This window comes from Talpa europaea (assembly GCF_964194135.1).
Source record: "Talpa europaea genome assembly, chromosome: X".
In the NCBI taxonomy this organism is placed as follows: Eukaryota; Metazoa; Chordata; class Mammalia; order Eulipotyphla; family Talpidae; genus Talpa; species Talpa europaea.
The window spans coordinates 85,875,653-85,902,334 of NC_140081.1; the positions used below are offsets into that span (position 1 = coordinate 85,875,653).

Below are 26,682 nucleotides of genomic sequence, written 5' to 3' on the forward strand. Positions count from 1 at the left end.
CTGACACCTGCAGAATGCCACGAACTGTCCACACAGGAGGTGGAACCTTTCACACATCTTCATCTATACAATTTATTTACTGCACTCAGTAGGCCCACTAGCCGCAGTGACTCCGACTCCTCCTGCCACCCTCTAGGTCCCAACTCCATGTCACCCAAACTCTCCATGCAGGCCTGCCTTTTGCTCCCAGCCTTGTTCCTGGTTTCTGCGCCTTGACCTGGCGCCTCTCATCTCATCTTCATGGACTTGAAGCTTTGCCCGCCTGAGCCTGTGGTTCTTCCTAGCCTGAAGTGACTCTTCCACATACACCTTCTGGCTTTCAAGCTACTACTCAATTCTCAGCCACAAAGCATGAAATAAATACAATTATTCACTTTGCCAGTTGCAACCATCATTCTTTTATGCTGCTGGTCCCTACTGAGGAAGCCAGCTATTGTTTTAAATACAATTGAATTGCTAGTTTTAAAATGTATTCAACGTATTCAAATGTATAGAGACTTCTAGTTTCCTACGTGTACATTTGAAATTACAGGAGGATTCTGAAACACAAGCACCATTCTCTTAATTTGACGGCCAGCGATGTGGATATACATATCTAAGCAGACACCCACCTTCTGGGCGGAAATGCCCCTTCTAAAAACATCTCATTCCTTGGGGCCTTCCTGGTGGCGCAGCGGGTTGAGTGCTGCACTATGAAGCTGTCTGCAGCCTCTGCAGCATGGGTTCGATTCACATGGCCTGGCAGACCTCTCCTGCCTCGCCCGCAGCTCCCCTCAGCAGTGTCTTCGGTAAGTCTGCCTGTTCTGCTCCCTGCTCTCTCTGGTGAATTCTCTCACCCTCCAGCGCCTCTGATCTGTACCCCAGTTCTTTATAAATAAATAAGTCTTTAAAAAATAATAATAAAAAAAAATTCGTTCCAAGATGTCTAGAAGTTTACATCTTTTTTCCCCAAATGGGATGATGGCAATAAAATGTACTTTTCCATGTGGAACTAGTAATGGGCCGAACTAAGATTTTGAAGGGCCTTCCCATTAGGCAGTCATTTGTTTTATTTCTAATCAGCAAGTTTTCTGGGACCACATCAAGACACATTTTTATCGTCTTTGTGTACATGTTCTTGGAGAACTAAAATCTGCCTCCAGAATGAACATATAAATGTCTTTTTTTTTTTTTTTCAAATTGGGCGGGGGTAATACAAATAACACATGCAAATGTGACCCTCCACAGCCTGCCGGTTCTGGAATCCACCATTCTACTACTCATTTAACTGAGGAATCTTCTGTATCCAAACTAAAAATGACTGAAAAGCCCAACCACACCTACACCAGAGACACTTATACTTTTGGTAAAGGGTTATGCCAGTGCTACTAGAGTTCAATGACACTGTGACCCAAATATATTTCTGAATGCTACAATATTAAATTCAAAGTTTTCCAGGAATAAATTGATAGGTATTCTGTTCTACTTTGCCAAGGTCTGGGTGAAGCAGATGTAATAGACCATGAGGAGAAAATCCAGTATCTTAGGGGATTCCAGACTCACTGACTCCCCCTTAGAACTCATTAATGGGAAAGTGTAAATGACATGGATGCCAAAATGGTAGCAAAGCAAAAAATGCACTTGATTTTAGTGTGTGACTGCTAATGAGAGTGTGAATGTGTGTGCCAGTGGGTGTGTGTGTTGCGTAGGTGTGGTGGAGATGAGTAGAGTCTAAAATAATAAGCAGAAATAAATATTAGCACATTAAAGTATAAGTACAAAAAAAAATAAAGTATAAGTACAAAGCAGTGATAAAAATCTCTCCCTTTCTTTATGTTGCTCTTCATCAAGGTTAATTGACTGCCTACATGTGGCATACAGGCATTATTCACTTACACTAGTATTTTAATTTGAAAACAAATTGGTGGGGTATAGAGCAGACCACCCCAAGATGCCTGGCTTTGAATAATAGTGATTCATTTCTGAAATCAATCGAGGTTAGAAAGACCCAGGAAGGGTTCATGACCTGCCCCTCTACTACCCAAAGAATTTAGATAGACCTGTTCCAGAAAAGAAGTTATCACCAGGGATAACTACAACACAGTAGGGCCTCCCTGGTGGCGCAAGAGAGCATGAGTTCAATCCCCGGCCAGGGAGCTACCCACACAGCACAGCAGACCTCTCCTGACTCGCCTGCTGCTCCCCTCAGCAGTGTATTTCAGTCAATCTGCCTGTTCTGTTCCCCACTCAGTCTCTGGTGCATCCTCTCACACCCCACACACACCTCTGGCCTATACCCCAGCTCTTGTATGCATAAATAAATAAATCTTAAAAAAAATAAATACAACACAATAGGAGGCAGGTGTGGTAGACAAGGAGCAACCTAGTTGAATTTGTGCATGAAGACTGCTCTCTGTGCTATTCTTTTTTTCCTTTTTTACATGACCCAGCAAACCTATGTTTCCCAGACATATGATCTTTTTCATCTTTTTGTAAATTGTCTTCTTTCCCTTTGAAATCCAAAATCCCTACCTGCTTCTCTTTAGTCCAAAATGACATATGTACCTCCATTTTGTCTAACCATCTTCGGAATCCTCATGTCTATGTAGCTATGAGGATGTACATAATTAGATTGATCTTTTTCTCTTGTCAATCTGTCTGACATTAATTTGATTATTTGCCAGCCGAGAAAAACCAAGAAGGAAAAAGGGAGCAGACCCTGCCCCCAATAAAATTAACTGATCAGAAAAAATGAAAATGTGCAGCAGCAAGAATCATTGCATCCGCTTGAGGGAAGTTGCCTGTACTTTACACAGTTCCCTTTTTAGAAAACCCCACACACATTGTCCTACACACATTGTACCCAGAGGCATTGTCTTCACTGCAAGCCTGTTCTGTAGCCTGAGTTGCTACACAGGAAGGGGTTGGAAGGGGCCTCTAGGGACCCATGGAGAAGACAATGCCTAAGAGTTATGATTTCAGAGCAGTTGAAAGAACAGATGTGACCACAAACACCCTCCACCACGCCACACCCTCCCAAGGCCCCACTTGAATGATATTGAAAATTCCACCCAAGACCATTCTTCCCTGCAGGTGAGATTGGTCCTCTATTTAAATGGAAATCTTTTTTAAAAAAACTGATATATATATTTTTTACAATGTTGTTCATTCTCCTCTCAGGTGTAGTCCCCATAAAATTCCCACCACCAAGACATGCCGTTACCACAGTCTCTTGTGCTCCTGCCTCTCCCCGACTCCTCCCCTGTAGAATGTCTCTGATTTATAGTTTGCCAGGTAGTTCTGTCTCTTTTTTTTCTCCTGGTCCCTTTACCTATGTTCCTTCTGTAAGTGAAACCATCCGATATAAAATGGAAATCTTACTGGGAGGGAGCACAACACTTTCAGCTATTGTAAGTCCTTTACACCTTAGTGCAAAGGAGAGGTGTGAGTTTAGAGATGATGACTGGGGCAAAAACTAAGGGCTCTGCCACCTACCTGGGAAAAAGCAAAGGAGAATCCCCCAACAGGGCCAAGTTGTCAGGGGAACAAAGAAAAGTAGATTACACTACAGGACATCTGCCTAGGACTCATCCCAATCACTTACACCTACAAAGTGGAGAACCCATTGTCCTGTTCTGCCTGCAAAGCACTGGGTTTACTTTGTTAGAAGGTAACGCAATTTTGCACATTTATACTGTCTGGTTTTCCAATACAAAGCCATGAACTTCTAGACCTCTGTGTCTCACTAGACTCTATTAGTAGGGTAGGAAAGTGAGTCCCAGATTAGTTCAACTTTGTATCTATCTTGGTCCAGAAATTAGCTGGTTAGTTTTTGTAGGATCTGTGAAGGTCAAGTAAACAGCAGGATTTGCTCCCTCCATTTACCACCATTAAGACACAGACAAGTGGGCCTCCCCGGTGGCGCAGCGGTTGATCGCTGGGTTGCGAAGCTGCCCGCAGCCTCTGCGGCACTGGTTCGATCCCCGGCTGCTCCCCCGACCACCGGAGGAGGGTCCCACATGGCGCGCAGACCTCTCCTGCCGCCCGCTGCTCCTCTCAGCAGTGTACCTCGTCAGTCTGCCTGTTCTGCTCCCCGCTCTGGCTCTGGTGAATTCTCTCACCCTCTCAGGCTTCTGACTGTACCCAGTGCTTGAATAAATAAACAAACAAATAAATAAATCTTTAAAAAAAAAGACACAGACAAGAAAGAATTGCTTTTTAAACTATTGCTGATGGTTTCACGATCCCACTCTCGCATGTGCTAAGGCACGTTCAAGTACAGCCATAGCTACAATTGCAATTACAGCCGCAGGGGATGCAGGAGATACAGGGATTAAAATCATTAAAGATTTCTTTGAATTTTACATACAGTGTAAGGGCCAATCCCCCATCAACAGCTGAAATCAGACAAGGCATCTAATTTTTTAATGTTTGCTCACATTTTCCCATTTTGGATAGCCACAATGATGGCAAAACCTATTTTCCAGCCACTAAATACTAGGTACTGAACTGCTGGGGTCTGCCAATAGAAATGGCACAGAAGTTCATATTTTTATGCTTCAGAGTAATTAAGTCACAAAGCAAGAAAATTATGTAGGCAATAAAAATACTCAAGAAAGTGTTCTGAGAAGCATTCTAGTCCTATATACATACTTTACGTTCCCATGAGACATAAAAAAAAGGAAAAAGAAATCCGTGGGTTTGCACAGAGAAAGAAATCCCTGGTGCTGTCAATACAAGCAGCAACTGTACCATCTGCAGTGAGTTTATTACAACCTCTAAGATGACTAATTCAACTAGTGGTGAAGAGAGAACCTCCCTTACACGATCGTCTGTGCAGTGTTACATGTGTTGGAAGGGGTGTGCCTGCATTGGAGTGACTTAATTTAAAAAGAAAGTGAGCCGGTTTACAAGGACCTTGATAAACAGACCCATGGGCACAGCTAATCAAACCTAGCTGTGCCCAAGAGGCCAAGTCCCCAAATTAATAGGCAGCCCTGATAACACGCCTCTGAAGCCCCTCAACTTTGGCATCTGCCTGGATGCTCTGCCCAGAGAAGCAGCCCTGGCCTCCCCTTCCATGCAAGCGGATGCCACAAGGGAAATTCCAACTTCCACAACATGGTGCACTCTCACTGGTCTCCAGAAGCTCATCTAGTTGGTTCATAACTCACCTCCTTTTCTGCCAATGGAGCTGTATGCTTATACTGTTATAAAGTGGACTTCCCCCCAATAAACCATACTGTAATTGTTTGTGCTCGGCCTGAGCAGTAAGTGAAACGTCTCTATCCAGGTGGAAGTCAGCACATTGAGACCTGAACCTCACATTACTTGCAAAGGCCTTGCCTAACTGCTATGCTGTCATCATCTGAGAGGCAGCTGTGATGCAGCGAGCACCTTGTCATGTTTGTCAGAGCAGAGAAAGGCCACACGGGGCTACTTCTATTTGTCATCAGTTTCACCTTGGGAGCCATCGTCCATATTTGTGAGGTGTTGGTTGGGGGGGAGGGGATGAAGCCCGTGCTTGCAGGACCAACCTAAATCATTCCTTGGCATCATGCTCTAACTACCTGACTTTCGTCACAGTCCAATCGACATCCTTGTTAAGAGAAGCCACTCTGTAGATCAATTCCGGACCGGCTGATGTCTCTAATGCCATGTGGCTTCAATACCACTCAATCAACTTCCATTTAAAGTTAATTTAGAGTTTGGGGTGATCACAATAGGCTCCATCACTCAACTGTAAAAATCCAATCAACTAAAAAGCAAGTGATTCAGTGGGACCACATGGACATAGCTTTACATCTCAGGCCCATTTGAAAAAAAAATTCCAAATGTTTTAGGCACGTTCCAGCTCGCTCATGTTCTTATTGTTTTATTGGATTAAACTCTTAAATTAACTTAGCCCATCTTGAATCACATTCTGTAATTCTCAAAACTGAGCATTCTGCCTCTGTTAACCCCTGATCTTTGGAGGAAATGTCATTACGTAGTGCAGCAGAGCAAGCAAATCTGAGCTGCTTAGTCATATTTCACTGGATGGCACTACTCCTGGCTCTGTGAACGTGACCTGGGATGCTTCCACATGGCTACTACTAATAGTAATCACAAAGTCAGCAACAAATAACATTCTTAGCTCAGAAATTAGTCACTGGTATTCTTTTTACTAGAATACAGTGGATGGCCTCTGTACCATGCCTGGTTGTAAATAACTACTGTTCCTACTTGATATGGAGCAAATATAAGAGAGCAACCATGTCCTCTTCTCTCTTATTCACCAACCTTTGTCACCTCTCTTATTCTCTCTTATTTGTCTTCTCTCTTATTCACCATCCTTTGTCACCCTTCCAGCAAGTTAGGGAACAAGATCTGACGTGTGCATGTAGCTGCAGTAACATCAAGTATTGAAAAGAGCACTGGTGTGGGGGTCAGAAGACTTTGACTCCAACCCCAGATCGGTCACTGCTGAGCAGTTGTGAGCATCTCAGGAAAGCAATGCCGCTTTACTGTGACTGTGTTTCCCATCTGGAATCTGGGGGAAGTCTTTCACTAAAGGAGCCAAGTGAAAGGCCTGCTGCCCCATCACCTCAATAGGGGCATTTTGGCTAGATTCCCAAGGTCCAGAATCTGGCCTTCAATTCTCAAGGTTCTTGAAAATGGGCTCACACTAACCAAGTTCACAAAAGGTCAATGGATGAGCCCAAAAATGCCAATTTACCAATTTTTGCTTAACAATGAATCAGTAATAAGACTGGGTATTCTCATTTTATGGCCAGACAGCTCTCTCCCAGAAATCTACATGATAAGCCAAATTATAATTAGAAATGTGTTGGCTAGTACAGGATCAAAGCAAAGCAAGCCCAGGGCATCACAATCGAATGTTTATGTTGATTTTTTTCAAAATGTCATTTTTAAAAATGATGTACTTATGAATTCCTAGTCGTGTTATAGGACTCCTGGGGACCACCCTGTTACAGTGGCACTGGGACGGAGATTGTTGCCAGCTTTAACCATCTATATTCTTTTGTCTCGGTGGATTTATAGTCAATTTACATAACTAATATGGGTTTCCCAATTACTTTCATTTCATAAAATCCATAGCCAGAAAGTACAGCTCCGCAGAAGCCCCATGAGTGTAATCCTGTACCGATGGCATCTCCTTTCAAAGTCACCAAATCTACTTCCTGGTGGCCACCAACATCAGGTGGTCACGCCTCGTGACCTCCACTCTTCCTTACAAGCTCTTCTTCAGGGGGAAGCAGCTTTCTCCTCAACAGAGATTTCCCTTCAGTTGAATATTAAGTGTTGAGGAAAGAGAATGAACGAGGAATGATATAGGCGTCTTGGTGGGGACAGTCACAGGATTAAAAAGAAAAACCGAGAGAACAACTGGCTTTGGATACACTCACGACAAAAGAGGGTAGACATGAAGGAATGGGAAAAATGAAATCTCTTCTCAATAGTTCTTGCCATGACAAGGACAAGAGGTGGGAGGCCTAGAAGCAGCTGCAGCTCCATCAGTCCGTCACTGTGGCCACTTCCCGCCCCTTCTCTGTGCTCCTGTCACTGGAGCCTTTGCAGAAGTCACACTGGTTTTGAGAGCGAGGGTGGGTAGCTGATGCCTCAGCTGCTGGAGCATCTGTGTGCCAGACCTGGGGGGTGTTCTCCCCAAGTCCCTCCCCTTCAGAAAAGGGGACTTATGTCCCAATGTTCCGAATTGGAATGCGGAACAAGTTTTCCCAGAAACACAGCATCACACCTGCCGCTTGGTCTCTGGGAGTTCGTTCTGTAGTTCAGCCACATTCGTGAGTAAGCAGGAGGCTGTAGGCCAGCCAGAGCATGCAGTCACCACACAGAAGCTGGCTTCCTTGGGGAGATGTATTCTGAACCCCTAACAATAACTTACAAGTAAACTTTTGGGAAATAATGCACTTTTATATTGAAGAACGCTTTGGCACGTGATCCCAAATCAACACCCCACAGCCTTCATACATTTCCCTTGTCCTTTCATATAAAGGATGAGCAAATACCCTAGGCACTCTAAGCACTATTTATTTTAGAACTCTCTCTAGCTAACAGGACTAGGACAATATCCTCAGAAAATGCCATTAAGTCAATAACTCCTGTCTGGTCAACAGTGAGTTGACCCTCAGCAGTGTATTTCAGTAGATCTGCCTGTTCTGCTCCCCACTCTCTCTGGTGAATCCTCTCATCCCCCATATCTCTGGCCTACACCCCTGTTCTTCTATGCATAAATAAATGAATAAATCTTTAAAAGAAATTTTTTAAAAGCTCACATATAAATTCTTAAAAGTAAAAGTCAACTCTTGATTATCTACTTATTGATTATCAGATATGCAAGCTATCTCAAATAATTTTTTTTTAGAATTCATCCAATCATTATCCATTCAACAAATATTAATTGAAACCTGCTGTATGCCAGGAAATAATACATACATGTTTTCAAATGAAATAAAATGGACACTATATAAACTCTGAAAAATAAAGACATCCTCACAAGTACACCAACCACTAAACCACTGGGTATCTGTTGAAGTGATTTTTTTAATCCTAGATCATCATTTTCCCCCATCGAGAACACTTTTCCAAGCACCTGCATGTCTTCAAAGAATGCAAACTCGTTATATTTATACTCTTCCAACGTGCATTTTCCCAAAGAAGTTATTCTATTTCTTTTGTTAGCAAAATACTGCATTTGCTTGGTTTCCATATGTTTCTCAGAAATCATTGGTATGATGATTTCAGGTTGCTGGAGACCTAACCATGAAGAACAGACAAACTATAAGATGGAATGTTCCTATTAAAAAGACAACAGGCCCAAAATGGAGTCACTTGTGCTAAGGCCCATGTTATCAAACCAGATTAAAGATCTAAATTCATTGTTGGAATTTCCTGGTCTACATTTGTGAGATAATCTGCCTGGTGAGACCCCACCCCCACCCCTGCCGCCAAGGCTACCCCTAAGGAAGGCAACCTAGCTTGAAACAATCTTTTCTTTTTCTAATAACCTTCTTGGCCCACCCTCTGTCTGGCTATAAAAACCTTCCATTTTGTACAACTTCCCAGAATGCCTTTCGACTTGCTATATAGGATGCTGCTGTCTGATCCATGCATTGTTTATAATAACGCCAGTTAGATCTTCACATTTACTCAGATGAATATTTTTTAGCATTCCTTAGTGTTCAGATCTCCTTTACAGGCTGGGCTCTTCATAAAAGTTGTTAACAGCTTGACACCTTCAAGAAGCCTCTTAAAATAATGTCCACACGTCCAAGGGATAGGAAAAAGAGTATGTTATTGTCTAGGGTGAGACAAGTCCTTAATAAGGGTTTCACTCACTGCTTTGCAAGCTGCTGCATTTCATCTCACCTTAATTTAATTCCTTCTTTTCCCTAATGCCCTATCCAATCCTTCGATTGACATGTCTGATCTCTGTAATAATATTCAAGTCCCCAAGAAAGTATAAAGCTGGGATTTTACTCTATTTGTTTAAGCAGAACTTAATTAGGAAGGTAAATCTTCTGCCAGAAGTCAAACAGAAATGATGTGTGACTATGTGCTGCTTCGGTGATCCACATCCCTGAATCCATACACCCTTCTGCACAGTGGGGTCCAGCTTCCTAGATGTGACAGGCCTGAAGCTAATCAGACAGATGTCTGTTGTCATAATGTCTTCCAGGTGATAGCAGAGGAAGCGGCAATATCAATGTCACAGTGCAGACGGGTAGTTTGTGTCAGGCACCTCCTCTAAGAAGCTGGTAACAATGGGCTTTGGTGGTGGGTTATCGGTGCTTTGGTGGTGGGTGTGGTGTGAATTTATACCCCTAAATCATAGTGTTGTAAACCAACATCACCTCGATAAAATAAATAAGAATCAATGAATAAATAACAATACAAATTTGGTTAGCAAAGGCCCTCAGAAACTGACAAGTGACCTCCCACTATTTCATTTACAATTCAAAGACCAGACCTTACATTTCCTTTTGGAACTAACCCTAAGGTCACATCCAAAGACTCTACCTATCTCATAGACAGCAGGCAAGGTCGCTACCTCTCAGGCTGAAGCTTGGGCCTCAGTGACCAGATGACTAAATTAGCATGGGACTGCAGTCGGGGTTAGCTGGCCAAGATTGTGCGGTTTTAATAAAGCACTATGTTGTGTTCCGTTGTGCCCAGAAACAGTCTGGAATAGAATCAGCATTAAAACCAAATTAAAGTGAGTTAAATTTAAGACATAGTAACTTATATATCTCCAGTCAGGAAAATTCATTTGGCCAAATTTTCTAACAAAATTTTGCTGTATATTAAACTACATTCAACCCAATGTTTGTTTTAAAAATCACAACAGTGAAACTACTTCATTCAGGTACACAGGAGAAACTGAAAATACTTTTTCTACATTCTTATAATTCATGCACAGATTAAAAAAGAGTGAAAAGCTTTCCTGATTTTTCAATTCCAAGAGGATTCTGTCCAAACTGTTCCTATTATTAGAACACAAAATGGTAGCTAAAGAAGTTACTGTGGTTAACAACTGAATAATTCATAGTCTCAGAAGACTCCAATTGCTTTGTCTTCTCCAGTTCCTCGTTAGAACTGGATTCCCAAACATACTGCTAGTCCTGAATTGTTATAAAGGAAACCATATACAAATTGTTTTCAGCTGCTAAAAATTGGCCACGCTAAATGTTGAGAACAGGAAGACAATACACTGGAGACTTAACATGAATTGTTATAAGCAGTTGATAAAACTCTTAAGATTAGTCCTATATTATCTGAAATTATAGTGAAAAATTCCAGTCTCTGATACATGGAGATCAGTGGTCTACAATATCACTGAAATTTTAACTCTTTATGTAGCCTTCCAGATAAATAGACAAGTAAAATATGGCATATAAATCATTGTAAACACATTTCAACACACTCTAATCTAAATTCAAATTATTTCCTATGATGCGAAGCACTGCGAATTTCAAGTCTTGGAGGAAAAAAAAGAACTTCAATTACTGAGTGAAAGATGTTAATAATGTTGAAAGGATTAGTTTCTGCTGTTAAGCATGAGAATAGAGGCCAAGCCTGCGATCACCATTCATCGAAAATTCCCAGAACTGTTCAACTTTGTTTTGCCTTCAGAAGAAGGGTGTTCACTTTTAGAAAATATGTGAAGATGTTACCTTTGACTTTATTTTTTAAATCATTTTTCAAACAAACTAGCAGTCTGCCAAATAAAGCATGGGACTGAGAAATAAGATGGCTGGATCCTGCCCCACCCCCAACCCCCATTTTAAGTTCTATGCCCGTCTAAATTCTCAATGGAGCTGAGTGTAAATCCTCAGAACCTTGGGAGAAGTCCTCAGTTTACCCTCCTCCACTCAAGTTGTTTCTTTTTATGCCAGACTTCTATAAAGCATGACTCACTTCTTAAACAGAGTTTGCTTAACATAACTGACTAAGTGAAATTATTTTTTGGGAAAATGTAATATTGTCATTTGTGAACCTTAGTGTACTCACTAAATTAAAAATTCCAGCTAGGAACTAGCTTTTATTGAGTTTCCTTGAGTTCCAGGCTAAGTGCTTTGCCAGCTCTCTCTTCTGTAATGCTCGGAGGTAGTATATGCCTAGTAAAACTAAGGTGACCTTTCCCTCATATTTCCTCCCACCACCACGTACCCAATATGTGGCCAGCCCAGGGCAGTGCAAGTCCAGATTTGCAGCTCTCAGCCTCTATCTACACTACTATACTACTTCCCAGAACAGAAGATTCCCAGATTAGGAATCGAAGCCAGAGCAAGGCAGGGAAAGCCACACATTCTAGCCACTAGGCCACGAAGCACATGTTGGGTGGCCAGACCCCCCCCCACACACACACACAAAGGCCCCAGATGTTTATATGTTGGGGGGGATTCTTCTTTTTATAGTTTTGCTGTCTCCATTCTTGATGAGTGGTAGATTTCATTTCTTCAGTGTTCCACATACACATATGTGCAACTTACCCTGAACAGTGCAGGGATTGGGGGTACTGATTCCCACACCGTTGAAAATCCTTGAAACCTTAACTGCTGTCATCCTTTGGTATCCCCAGTGAGTTGGGTTCAGGACATGCCCCCAAACCAAAATCCACCAATGCCCAAGTCCCTTATCATCAGCCCTCTGTGGTCTGCACACTGCATCCAAGCATTCAACCAGCCAGCGCTGGACACAGGCAGTTGATTGCATCTGTGAATGCAGAGAAAAAAATCTACATATAAGTAGGCCCACCCAGTTCAAACCCAGGCTGTTCACGGGTCAACTGTGCACTCTTTCTGCCATTGCCAGTGTGGCTGCAATATGGCAGCCCCTCATCTCCTTTCCTGGAGCTTCTTAGTTAGATACTGGTTTCCATTTTACAAAGTGCTTTCACACATGTCATCTCATTTGCTATTTCTAACCAAGAAATTGGGGAGGAAAAATAAGATTACTCATAACTCCAGCGTGTTACATCAATAAAGTCATTGGCTCTGAGTGAGGGCCAGCAGGCAGTCTCCTAGGCACCAGGTGCCAAAGTCTTAGTGCAGAGGTGGGCCGTCCATCCTGCAGCCCAGCTCTCTCCTGACCATTCAGTCATCCTAGCCGTCGTTAATTTAATAAACATTTATGAGCACCGGCCATGTGCCACACTCTACAGAGTGCTGAGTTTGCTAGGGTAACAAAGATGATCCAGCTTCCCTCCTTTGAGAAGTTCCAAGACTAGCAGAGAAATAAATGTGTCCACAGACAAGCACAGTGGAATGGACGAGCAACATAGAGGTAGCTAGGCACAAGAGATTCTGAGAAAATAGACCCTAGCTGCCCAACACTGCAAAGATTTTCTACAAGATTCTGAAGAGGATACTAGTTTCTCTTCAGAGTTATCAGCTTGGTGGCAGTTTGGTAGGTAGGTTGCTGAGCTCTAGATAAGCCAGGGAAATGGTTCTCAACTCTGGATGCATATTGGAATCACTAGGGGAGCCTTCAAAGCGAAATAATTAGGTTTGGCTACCTCAGAAAACCGTTAGACAGTCCCTGCTCAACCAGCCACTCCATCCCTCTGTAGTATCAAGCCAAGAGAAATGCACCTATATGTTCACCAGAAGCCTTGCTTGAGGGCTTCTTAGCAGTGCGTTCATAGCAACGAGGTGTGGGAAACAACTCAGATGTCCATCAACAGGTGAACAGGTAGAAAAAGTACTGAACGTCCACTTGGTGCAATACTACAAGCAATAAATAGAGAAACCACCAGTATCCACACAAATACCACCCCAGTTAATGAAACCTCCCACACATAAGCACATACTGTACCAGTCCACTCATGAAAACATCAAATCAGAAAAAAAAAATGAATCTATTGTCTTAAGATTGGGGCAGTGTGCCCCTTGGTGAGGAGTAGTGACTGGGAAGGGGTACAGGGTGGTTTCTGGGCGCTGATAATGTGTTTCTTTATCAGTATACTGATTACATGGATGAATTCACTTTATCAAATGATATCCTCAGGATTTGTGCAACTTCCTGAATGCATGTTATATTTCAATAGAATTTTTACAGAGACAATTGAAAAAAAGAGATACCAAGGTGTGGACCTCACTGCAGACCAATTAACTGGAAGCTAGGGGGGTGGTGGGCAACTCCTGTATTTGTAAAATGCACCCCAGGTGAGTATACTGTACAGCTATGTCTGAAATCCAAGGGTCTAGGTTCTCCTCTATTTATCGATAGCTCCTTGGGGGGTACAGTCTGGCACCTGGCGAAGAGCCTGCATTTCAGAGTGAGGTATATCACCGATTAGATTCTGGGTCTGTTTTTGCACTGATAGCAAGTGGCATTTCTCTGGATCACCCCCAAACCTCAGTTTCCACTGCTGTGTAATGGGCACAAGACCATTGCCCTCCCAGGACTGTTACGAGGATTAAATAAAACAATATCCTCAATTGCCTCGCCTGGGACCGAGAACATCAGAGCTTGAGAAACAGCAGGTAATGGACTCCTTCCCCTCCTCAGTACAGTGGTGAACAGATGGCTGTAGACAAACAAAACACACATTCTCCAATTTCTCCTCCTGAAGGAGTTTCTTTGTAAAGACTGAAGTAACAGTATACTCGGACTGATGATGCCAACAAATATCAGACTTTTCTGGGTCCAAGTCGCTCCCTCTGCTGAGCATCTGCTAGCCCTGAAGATGAATGGAGAAGAGGCGGACTCGTGGGTAAATTCGAACCCCAGACCCTCCCTTGCAAAGTTTTGCTCATGTCCTCACAGCAAAGTCAAGGCCAAGATGTGAGATGGCAAAAAAAAAAAAAAAAATAGAAAAAAGTTGGCCACTCAGAAGACACAGCATCCGTGTGTGCCCCATGAATCACTTTTGTGAAAAATGTCATGTTTGAGTAAAAACAAACAGAGGCAGAGCCTGGGCTGCACGGGAGTCCAGGTTGGGTTCTGGTGCTGCCAGTGGGAAGCTGCGTGACTTTGGTTGACTAAACTTTTCTGCTCCTCTGTCTTTCAAATGAAAGTAATGCTCTCTCTCCTACGTCTTTTACAAGGGCAAGAGAAGTGCAGATAAAAGAAGAGGAAGACATTCCCAAAAAAAAGATTCAGCAGCAAAGACAGGCAAAATGAGAATACTAGCTGGAAATTTACTTTGTTCAAAACTGCAGTCATCAACAACCACCCCCTCCCGCCACCACTGAGAACTCTTGATAGGGAAGGCTCGGAGCTCGCCCAGGGACCACACCAGCCCAGAGCCGGCTTATGTAAGCAGGGACTGCAGCACTGCCTGGCATGTAGCATAATACTTTGCTTAAGAGAAATGCTTGCAAATGCCTCAGCTGAAGTGCAAGGGCAGGCCCAGGCCTTACGTTTTGGAGAGGTGCTCTCAGTCACAGAACAGCAGAACAGTGGCCAGAGCAAATGATGTCATCGGAGCTCCTCTTACCATGGCCAATGTCAAAATTAATATAGGAAGTTCAAGGACAAATTGTGGGTTTTCCCGGCAAATATAAGTTAGAAAAGCAGTTTGTCCCTTAGAATCTGGCTTTAAAAATTGTTAATACTTTATACACCATCCACTGAAATGTATCTTATTTTGGATCCCATGAAGCTTTTATTGACAAAAATATCCATAGTGGCGTAGAGAAATATATTCCCTTACTGTACTTTTACTCCCACTACACATTTAGAAGTTGATGTGAGTCACCCCAGATCCAAAAACAATAACAAACCGAAAATAAAACCCTAATATTTGGGGAGAGACAGATAAACTTAAGGGCTCTCCACTCTAGAACTAAGAAAGGAAATAGCTCAAATACCTGTTGGGTTCCTCTATATGACTGGAAATGAAAACTCGAAATTAACTACACGCACGTTGGAACCAGCCTTGCAGAGTGCAGGTCTTTTCCGTGCACAGACCATTCCTGCGACAGAGCTGTGCTCGCCACACCGAGAACAGAAAATATCCCCAAATGTAGGGATGCTGGGGATGGGGGGGGGGGGTATGATAGTAGTGTCAAAAATAGTACCGTTGGCTCCTGCTCTGGTGCCGGGGGGGAAGAAGGAATCCGATCTGATGCAAACCTGGCGGGCAGAGCCGGACAACTCGCCCCTAAGTTTGGCGCGTCCCCGCTCCGCGCCCTCGGCCCCCGGGATCTCGGTGCACCGCGAGGCCCTGCCAGAGAACGGACCCCGCGGCTGGGGCTCGCGGCTACTGCAGGGAGAGGAAGGGCGGCTCCGCCCCGGCTGGGGTCCCTCGCCGCCCCCCCGCCCCCCGGCCCCGCTCTCTCCTCTGCCCCTGACCCCTTGCCACGGGCAGGTCACCTGGCTCGGCTGCTGCCCGCTGGTCCTCCGGCTGCCCGTTCGCTCCAGCCGTTCGCTCCCGCCGCGCCGCCGCCGCCTCCTGGAAGCGGCTCGCCCTCCCGAGTCACGGGGCCCGAGAGCGGCGGGCGAGCGTCTGCCCAGGCTGCGGGGACCGCCGGACCGGGAGGAGCTGGGACCCTGCCCTGAGCGCGGCCGCCACCCAGGCGAAACCGGAGAGCTGGGCTGGCCGCCTGGGGCGGGGAGGGGCGGCTGCAACTTTGCTCCTGGACGCGGTCGAGGAGGGGGCGCCCGTCTCCAAACTCTGCGCCGCGCCCGCCACCTCGCCAGTCCGGGGTTTGGGGTTGGGTGTTTTTTTTAATGCCTTTTTTTTTTTTTGCTTTTGCATCTAAAGGGCAGCCAGATGTACTGCCCCCAAGTTCTTGCCGCCGCAGCTCCGCGGGCGGGGGGCCGCGGGGTCGACGCGGGGTGCGGGAGACGCGCCCCGCTGGGTGCGCTGGCAGCGAGTGCGGCGCGGGCGCGCGGGGCGGTGGCGGGCGGGGAGCGGCTGCGGGGGGAGCCTGCGTTCAAGGCCCCTCCGGACCCAGTTCGGCGGTGGGCGCCAGACCCCTCCTGCCTGCCGCCGAAGCCTAGGCGGGCGCGCGGCCTGGAGGGACCCGGGCAGCGCGGGGAAGCAGTGACCCGGACCTGGATCGTCCAAAGTAGGAACTGGAAGTGACAGCGGCGCAGGGCAGAGCTGCAGCCGCCGCCGCCGCCGGCCCCGCCGCCGCCGCCCGGGTGGCCCTGGCAGCAGCAGCAGCGGCGGCGGCCACACTGCGCATGCTGCTGCCGCGGGCTTCGGCCCAGAGCCCGCGCGGCCCGCGCCCGGCCTGGTGGCGGCGGCTGCCAGAGCCTCGGGCGGGAACCCCGACCCCACACGCCGGCCCTCGCTGCTGGCCTGCTCTCCCCCCGGCGCAGGACGCCGCTCGGAACCCCCACGCTGCGCGGGGAGGCGGGGAGGCGCCGAGACACCCGCGCGGGGAGGCGCGCCCCAGCGGCCGGCCACTTACCTCCCTTCCCCAACTCTCCTGGGGGCCCCTCCCGGGCTCTGTGATGACAGCTTCCACATCACAGAGTGTCTTTGAAGGAGAACGAAGAGGTTCTGAGAGCTGGGAAATATTTACAACCTCACTTGAAGTTCAATTTTTACAGAAATACAGCGCCCTGGGGAAAAGATGAGGATGGCCAGAAGTCATGGGTGACATTTCATGCAACTCTGGGAAATTCCATTAGGAGTGTCAGATTTGCTCAACAGAAAGGAAACTTACCCAAATCCTCTTTAGTCTTCCCAGTAGCTCAAACTGAGCAGCTAAATATAAAGCTTTGCCCAGTGGAAAGAGATGGAAAAGGGCCAGTTAAAAAGCATCCAACAGTTAGCTAATACCCTACTCTAGTCTCCTCGTTTTATGGATGAGCCAGCCCAGGCACAGAGAAGGGGTCTCTCACTTCACACTGGTGCAGGCTCAGGATTCGAAGACACCCATTTGCAGCTACTGCTTGACTGCCTGGCCGGATGCCTAACTCCTGGCAGGGAGGTTCTGCCCTCCCAGAGCTGGCGCTCCTGTGGGAGATTTAGCCTTGACTCATGATTATAAGTAGAGCTGTCTTACTTCCAGAACTGCTTCCCTGCAGAGCAGGCCCTGGGAAATGGCAAATCGTCCGTCCCACAGGCCCTACTTTGGGGAGGGCACCCGTGCTGTTCCGGTGACAAGGCAGATGGAGTGAGTCAGGGAGACAGGAGGCAGTGAGGGGGTGGGGGCACAGAAAAAGCCATGCTGATCCCAGCTGGCATGAGAGAGAGAGAGAATGGAAGGGAGGGAGAAAGAAAGAAACACTAACTGAGCCTCCTTACATTCAATGAAATCCTTCATGAGCCAAACACCTTTTGACAAAGCCAGCTTGGCTCAGGACAGAATAGCGGTGTCCCTGGCAAGGGGGCTGGTAGTAAGGGTGGTGGTGTAGACGCATGAATGAGGCAGGGGGAAGGTCTGGATGAAATGCAACCACAGGACTGCAGTTGCCTTTGCACTATATATTGGTGAGGCTGCCGCCAGGCCAAGACCACCAGAGAAGTACCACCCAAGCCAGTCTCTGCTGATCAGACTGTACATGACCCTGAGTCCCATCAGGTTCAAAGGCAGAACCAAAACAGAACTACCATTTCTAGAATTGTGGTGTTAAGGGACTTCCTGGTCACATTAGTGACACTCCTCCTAGAGGTGAGGATTTTTCCTTATGTTCTGGAAGATTTTCTCTTGAGGCTTGAGAGTCCTCCCTGTTTTCTCCATTCTATAAACAAATAATGAAGATATATTTGGTTCACAGGAAAGAAGTAAAATGGACTATAAAATGGTGAGAAAATGTTCAAACGCATTAGGAATTGTGAAATACAGATGACAGTGAGAAATGAAATATCAATTTCACCCAGCAGTTTAGCAAATATTAAAGATATATCATATCCAGTATTGCCCAGGACAGGAAGAAGGCACTTTCTGCACTCTTGCTGGGAGTCTAGCATTTTTGTAAGGGAATTTGGGGTATCTGTGGAATTTTGACACATTAATTCCTTTCCTATGAAGCAAGATGTTTCAAGAATGATCACAGATGTGCACAAATCTGTATGTGCATATACATGACCTACTGGGATTTATCCCAGCAACGCAGGATGGATTTCACATATGGAAATCAATCAATGTAATACAACATTGCATCAATGTAATTAAGGACAAAAAATTCATTGGTCATCCTAACAGATGCAGAAAAAGTACTTAGCAAAATCTAATAGTACCCTTTCGTGATAAAAACGCTCAAAAACTAGGAATAGCAAGGAACTCCCTCAACCAAATAAAGAGCATATATGAAAAACTCGCAGCTAGTATTCATACTCCATGGTGAAATCCTGAATTCTTCCTCCTAAGATCAAAAACAAGACCAGGATGTCACTCTCATCACTTCTAGCCAACATTGTATTGTAGGTTCTAATCAGGCAAATTAAGCCAGAAAATGAAATAAAAGGCACTAAATGGGAAAGGAAGTAATGGAAGCATCTCTACTCACAGATGACATGATCGTACATAAGAACACCACCAGGCATCCAAATAACTCTTTGTACTAATGAATAAGTTGAGCAAAGTTTAAGGACACAAGATCACTCTAGAAAAATTAATTGCATTTCTGTGCACTTGCAATGAACAATCCAAATATGAAACAATTACACCAAAAGAAATGACACACTTTGGAAGAAATTGAGCCAAAGCAGTATAAGACATCTACACTGAAAATTATAAAACATTGTTGAGGGAAATTTAAAACGACCTAAATAAATGGGAATACATCCAGTGTTGATGGAGCAGAAGACTTAATGGTGTTAAGATGACAGTATTCTCCAAAGTGATATAGAAATTGAATCAAATCACTATTGAAATTCCAGCTGTTTTTTTTTTTTTTTTTGCAGAAATAGGTAAGCTGATCCTAGAATCCGTATGGGCATGCAAGGGATCCAGAATTGCCAAAATGATTTGATTTGGAAAACAAAGGACAAAGTTGGAGTACTCATGCTTTCTGCTTTCAAAATCAACTACAAAGCTACATTAATCAATTGAGAAAAGGAAAGGCCAGTGTTTTCAATAAATGATTTAAGGCAAGTGGATCTCCACGTGTAAAAGAATGCATTTGGACTAGCTCACTCCATGTACAAAATTAAGTCAACGTGCATCAAAGCCCTTAAATGCAAGAGCTTAAAACGATAACACACTTAGAAGAAAATATGGGGAAAAGTCTTATAACCTTGTATTAGGCACTGGTTTCTTAGATAAACTACACAAAATACAAGTAACAAAAGAACAACTAGATGAATTTGATGTCATTTCAAAGACATAAAAGACACCTTTATGACAACAATATTTTAAATTGTTTAGGGCCTCCCCGGTGGCACAGAGGTTGAGCGCTGGGTTGCGAAGCTGCCCGCAGTCTCTGCAGCACCGGTTCGTTTCCTGGCCTCCAGCGAGGGTCCCACATGGTGCGCAGACCTCCCCTGCCGCCCACTGCTCTCCTCAGCAGTGTACTTCGGTCCTTCTGCCTGTTCTGCTCCCTGCTCTGGCTCTGGTGAATTCTCTCACCTTCCCGTGCTTCTGACTGTGCCCAGTGCTTGTATAAATAAATAAATAAATAAATAAATAAATAAATAAATAAATAAATAAATCTTTAAAATTGTTTAAATGTTGTGTGTTTCTAAAGATACTATCGAAGTTGGGGTGGTGTTTCCAAGGCATCTCAGCAGACTGCTGTGACTAGTCCCAGCTGTGTGATCTTCGAGAGACCCTAAGACACTATGGCCATATGAGAAACACCAAGTTCGAGGTTACTTGGAGAGGCCAAGTGACCACCTTGAGGGTCAGAAGGGAGTGGCTCTTTACTGTGGTCACCATGCCTCACAGCCAGCAGGCACACTGGGGACATGCTGCCACACCTCTGGCTCCATTTGTCTACATCTCCAAACTGCTCAGTTTAAGCTGCTCTCTTTCTTTCTTCCTTATTGTTTTTGTTTCTCCCATTCCATTTGTCTTCTAGCTCAGGGATGAGGTGGCTGTGGAGCACACATTGGGTGTCAGTGGAAAACAGAAATAAGGGGAACCCAGACACATGGTACAGGGAGGGTGGGGAACACCACTTCCATTTTCCTTTAAAAAATAAAGGGCAGGGCCTCCCCTGGTGGTGCAGGCAGTTGAGCACCTTGCTGTGAAGCTGTCCACAGCCTCTGCAGCGCTGGTTCTATCCCGGCCGGCCGGTGAGGGTCCCACATGGTGCAGCAGACCTATCCTGTCGTGCCTGCTGCTCCCCTCAGCAGTGTATTTCAGTCAGTCTGCCTGTTCTGTTCCCCACTCTGTCTCTGGTGAGTCCTCTCACCTCCTGCACTTCTGGCCTGTACCCCATTCTTGTATAAATAAATAAATAAATTTTTTAAAAGGTTAAAAAAAAATGAAGGGCAGGAGGGCTTCCCTGTTGGTGCAAGGGGTTGGACACCACACTATGAAGCAATCCACAGCCTCTGCGGCACAAGTTCAATCACCAGCCGGCCAGGGAGCAACCCACATGGCGCAGCAGACCTCTCCTGTCTCACCCACTGCTCCCCTCAGCAGTGTACTTTGGTCAATCTGCCTGTTCTGTTCCCCACTCTGTCTCTGGTGTATCCTCTCATCCCCCGCATTTCTGGCCTGTACTCCAGCTCTTGTATGCATAAATAAATAAATCTTTAAAAAAAAAAATAAAGGGCAGAAGTGTGTTGGTTGGAAGGGTAGAGAACAAACCGGGAAACAATATGCAAGCTCCAGAGGTGGGTGGTGGGAACAGTCCCCAGAGACACTGTGGGGGGTGGGAGTGGGAGGGGAGTGGCGTCAGGGCAATGCTTGCAGCATCAGGTACCCCAGAAGTTTCTGTCGGCCCAACTCAGTTCTCCTCAGCCATGTTCACCAGCAGCTTGATGGCTCTGTGCCCCACAGTCTGCTGGAGCACGTCTATGAAGACACCCTTATGTGCCTCTAGCCATTGATGTAGTTGCACCAGAACGCATTGAGGTAGATGAGCTTGGAGAACTAGAGGTCACAGACAATGAAGCCCAGATCCCCAAACTCGAGGATGGTTTTGGCCTGGTCTAAGTGCTCAGACTGGGGCTCAAGTGGTCCTGATTGCTGGAGAAGATGCTGTCCCACAGAGCAGTCTTGAGCTGGCAGTATCTCTCCCCACCCCTCCACACCCCCGCCAAAAAACCGCTGTCTGATGCCACACCCTGCTTTTCCATGGGGTCTGGTATTACTGACTTTGGGTGTTTTCACCAGGGTAGTGGGGAGGCTCTCTTTCAGAGGGTTGGGGGGTTTGGATCACTGAGGGCTCTGGGGAGTCACAACATGAATACTTGTCTCCTCCAGATACTAGTCTACCAGACTGGGGCACACAGCCTATCCCCCCTTGAGGGTGACACGGGGCAGCAGGTCATGGCGAGAGGATACGCAGTGACTGCAGCATCTGAGGAAAGCCACCCCATCACAGCGGCCCTGGCGCTCCGGCACCAATAAGGGGTCAGATCCATTCCAGAAGAGCCCACACTCATGGTCACTGATGACCTCCACACGGAGGAAGGGAAGAACACCAGGGCTCTGCGTGTCTGGTGGGTGGCCACAGTCAGAACTGCGGTGCAGGCGCTACAGCCATGCTCCTGCCTACCCTGAGCTCTTGGCCACACTTGGCTTGCCTGATGCTTCCGGCTCACGGTGTAGGGGTTCAAGAGTGCCTTGCCTTCCAGAACCGGCTCAGCAGCGGCAATCCCCACTCTACTCTCCAGGAAACTTCACTTCCCAGGTCTCTTCTCTGGTCAAGCCCTGCACCTCCATGTTGGATGCAGCCGCTCTGCGTCTGGGCTCCTGACACTGGACTCTCTTTCTTTAGATAAATATTAGCATGTTCTGGAAACTAGGCAAGCCAGGGTCTTATCACTTTATGTACATTTATGTTTTCACACCATCAACCAGAATCTGTCAAGCATGTCTTACAGCAGGGATTGTGCCTAGCACACTCTATCTAAAGTGATATTACTAATATTTGTGTCTCGGTCTGTCTCCTGGCTACCGGGGAGGTTGAGACTGGATGGTCTGTACCCTTGGCTGCTGGGTGCTCCCCAGCTCATCACTCCCTCTCATTCCTTATGTATTGATTTGATCAGATTTATCTTTGGAAGCTCCTCAGTGTGCATGCAACACCACCTAGTTTTGACACTGACAGTGAGCACTTATTACAAGTGTCTTATGGACAATGGTATATTAAGTACCCTAGAGGCATTATCTCATTTGAGCCTTAAAACAGTTCTGCGCAGTAGATATTCTTAATGTCTCCATTACACAGATGAGGAAACCGGAGCACACAGAGGCCAGGGAATTTTTCCCAGAGTCATGCAGTGGGTAACTGACCTAGCCAAGACTCTGACCTAAGTCTGTCAAACAAGAGAAGATATGTACCAGATATTGCCTCATTACATATTCATATGCTGTCCAGGCCAGCTAGAATTACAAAAAGAAAAACATGCCCAGTTCCTTTCATTTAGGAAGCTATAAATGTATGATACATATTTTTAGAAGATCTCTATCCAAAGTAGATACCGATATTTTCCACATTGATGCTTAAAGAAATAAACTTTCAAGAGCAGAAAAATCCACTTTTGCGCAACGACTCAGTCCCCAACAATACCAGAGCCAGGAGGTCTCTATTATCTGGTTTTCTTAGAACTGCACAGCAGCTCAGTATACCTTCCATCTGCTTCGGAGTATAAAAATCATGACAACCATACCATGTTTTTATTTGACAAGTAAAAATAAAAACAGAAGGTCTCCCTGGTGGTGCAAGGGGTTAAGCACAGTGTTATGAAGCTATCAGCTGCCACTGCAGCATGAGTTCCATCCCCGGCCAGGGAGAAACCCACATGGCACAGCAGACCTCTCTTGTCTCGCCCGCTGCTCCCCTCAGCAGTGTACTTCAGTCAATCTGCCTGTTCTGTTCCCCACTCTGTCTCTGGTGAATCCTTTCACCCCCTGCATCTCTGGCCTGTACCCCAGCTCTTGTATGAACAAATGAATAAATCTTTAAAAAAAAAAAAAAAAGATCTGTTCCATGGCAGATATTCTATAAGGGATAGAGTGGTTTCAAGTCACATCCACCTAAAAGCCATACATACCAATGCAGCCATGCATCACATACACACACACGCATCGCATACACACCACACACACGCATCACATACACACCACACACACACACACACACACACACATACACACACACAGCTAAAATAAGGCAGCAGGGAAACCTGGAATGAAATGCTCTGAGACAAGCATAGCCCCTAACTTTAGGGAAAATTCCAAAGCAAGCAAAGTTTATCTGAGGCAAAGCTGCTTCTATTACTACTAAGACTGACACTTGGAGAGCACTCAGTATGTGCCTGACACTCTCGCACGATTATGAATTTACCGAGATCTCACACCAATCCTAAGAGACAGGTGCTGCGTTATTCCCATTTTACAGGTGGGGAGACTGAGGCTTAGAGGTGCAGTTAAGTATAATAACATGATCACAAAGGTCACAAAGCCACCAATGAGTGAGTACTAAGGTTTGAACCCTAGCAATAGAATCTATACACAAACCACAACTAATACTTTCCTGTGAAAATATGCTACACATACTCATCTATATCTGTCATGTCCCTGGGCCTATACTGAGCTTTCTCCATATATTATCTCATAGAGCTTTTGAGGGTAGGGCTCTTAGTGCTAAATTATTATGCAGTATCTCATTTGAACCCTACAACACCACAAGCTAGCTAGTATTGTGTCCATTTTACAGATAAAAACACTGAGGCCCACAGACATCAAGTAACTTGACACACAGGTAAAAGTATCACCTTCCTCTTGGTAACACCCCTATAGGAACTGTAAGGATTCATGTAATATAAAATCATGGACTGTAGAAACTGTGTGTGTAATGTAAAGTCTCAGCCTCAGGGCAATGCTCCCTCAGCTTTTCAAGGCCCCTGTTCTAGAATGTTAATGGGAAAACGAGACAATAGATTTCTCTCTCATCCCAACTCAGAGATGACGTGCCCTTTGGCTGCAGCAAGCAGCCCCACTCTCATTTGCCCTCAGCAGGAAAGCCTCTTTCAGGGCTATCAGCTTTTACATTTTGATTTGGCAGTGTTTTGGAACTAATTTCTGGAAAAGACAAACTAGCAAGTCACCACTGGGGCCAACCCCCTCCACCGTGGTTTCCGTAAGATTCGAGCTCTGTTTAACAGTGAAAATGAACCATGTGTTTTACCGCATGCCATCTTCACTGGCAGAGTGAAAAGTGAGGACGCCCAGGAAGGCAGCCAGGGCCAGCTTACCTCTACTTGCAGGGCGGCGCAGCCTTTCAGAAAGTCTTGGATGTTGTGGGTGCACTCGGCTTCAGTCTGGGGCTCCAGGCAGAACTAGAGAAACATGGTCCATGTCACTTGGAGAGTGTCATCCCAGGGCAAGACGACCCCACTCCCCAGTCACCGACCAGATACACTAGGCTTTCCAGCACGGAGCCACATTGCTGTCACCTCAGGAAGACAAATAACCGCTGGAGGAAGTGAGGCAAAAATCTAAACGGTCGGTGTGTATTTCAAATGCCAGCAAACCTTTAGTCCCACACCGTCTCTACCTACAAGCTTGTTCTCATGCCTTTTGTCAAAGTGGGGTGCTAGTGAATTCAAGCGACGCAGGCCATTTTGTTGAGTTTGATTCTTGCTTTCAAGTTAGTATCTTGCTCCCTCCTCCTCATGAAAATGTATTAAAGTTCTATTTTCCCCTTTGCTGTTCTCTCTATTTCATCAGTTCTTGAGATCTAACCACCTTCTGACCACTGTTTTTCAAGTTTAAGAAACGGTAAGTCGATTGTTCAGTTAAAATGCAAACAGGTTCAAGAAGGCAAAAGACCTTCACTTTCACATTCCCTGCTGATCTTAAGGAAATAATTGTAGGATTCTACCTTTGCACTTACTTTAAGTGCCCACTTTAGAAATTATCCACAGAGCCCCAACAAAAATCTTGGATTTTTAAACGAGAGCAAGCTTAGTTTCACTTTGAACACATTGAAGTCCAATGATATATTTGGTTTCTATTACTTTAACAAACCTTGTGTGATATTTTGCATTCTTTTTCCTGGTTGCTAAATAGCCTCACTTTCAATGAATATTTTATTTCTTGGGGGAAAATATCTACATTGATTTTAGGTAAACTCTCCATAGACACCATCAATATCTGTTACAAATCATCACACTAGTCCACAGACTCATATGCAGCCCAGGTCCAAATCATGCCCTCAAGACACAGAGAGGGTGACATGTGTGTATGTCAGAGCAAGCTAGGGATATGCGTGTTTTCCTTGTCCCCTGGCACCAGCAGTGTGACAGGTCTTTACTGTCCTAATACTTGAGGGCCGATGACTAAAGGCCATTTCATTTTCTGACTATTTCAAATGACAAGGACAGTAAGAAAGAAGCTCTCGCTCTTAGAAAGACACAAAAGCAGAGGAGTCACAGGACCTGGCCAACAGGCGGCCCCAGGAGTCCCATTGCTGCTGCTCTGGGTGGCAGCCATCCCCAGGACACCGCCAGAACCCCTTACCTTTTCTACCGAGCCAGGCCTGAGTCTGTTGATCAGTTTGCACAGCACTACCCCATTTTTCAATGAGGACTTCAAGAACTCCTCCGGATCACAGATGGTCTTTTTGGGGGAATCTAAAACTCCCAAGGATATAAGCCATGTTACGATTCGCTCTTCTGGATTCATGTCTGGGGATTGTGAGCTCCGAACACTTCTCTGGGGCAGCTGCAAGGGCTAAGCCACATCCGCGATTGCATCTGCTGTTGGCTTCCTTTTTATGAGTTCTCTTCTGGTGCTTGCAGAGCAAAGCTTCGCAACAACTCTTCTTCAACCACACTGGAAGGAATCCACTTGAATTACGGGATTTGAAAACCCCAGGGATCACTCAAACATGTCAACACAAGCTGAATGGAAAAGTCTTGGATATCACTGGTTTTCTCCTTGAAAATCTGCAAGATAAACTCATCAGGATTTAAAAAAGAAAAAGAAACACACACACACAAAACCAACAGCTGCAAGAAGCCAATGCTTTTGGAAAACAGAGGTGAGTGGTTATGAGAGGACCTTGGAACTGAGCTGCTGGGGGCGGGGGGGGGGAACAGTGTGGGGAAATGCTGTCAATAAATAGTCTAACCCCAGTGAAATCTGGCTCCTG

The 26,682-nt window shown here is 45.5% G+C and overlaps 1 protein-coding gene across 2 annotated transcripts in view; it reads right to left on the reverse strand.

The window, feature by feature from the left end:
* The window catches only part of ARHGEF6 (Rac/Cdc42 guanine nucleotide exchange factor 6), a gene marked incomplete at both ends in the record, with an annotated part of 94,296 nt that extends 68,083 nt beyond the window's left edge, over positions 1 to 26,213 (reverse strand). For both annotated transcript variants that reach the window (XM_084258615.1, XM_084258614.1), the window contains 2 exons: positions 24,782 to 24,865; positions 26,049 to 26,213. In XM_084258615.1, coding sequence (XP_084114741.1) covers positions 24,782 to 24,865; positions 26,049 to 26,213 — 249 coding nt within the window. The remainder of the gene's footprint in view (positions 1 to 24,781; positions 24,866 to 26,048) is intronic.
* Between the last annotated feature and the right edge of the window lie 469 nt (positions 26,214 to 26,682).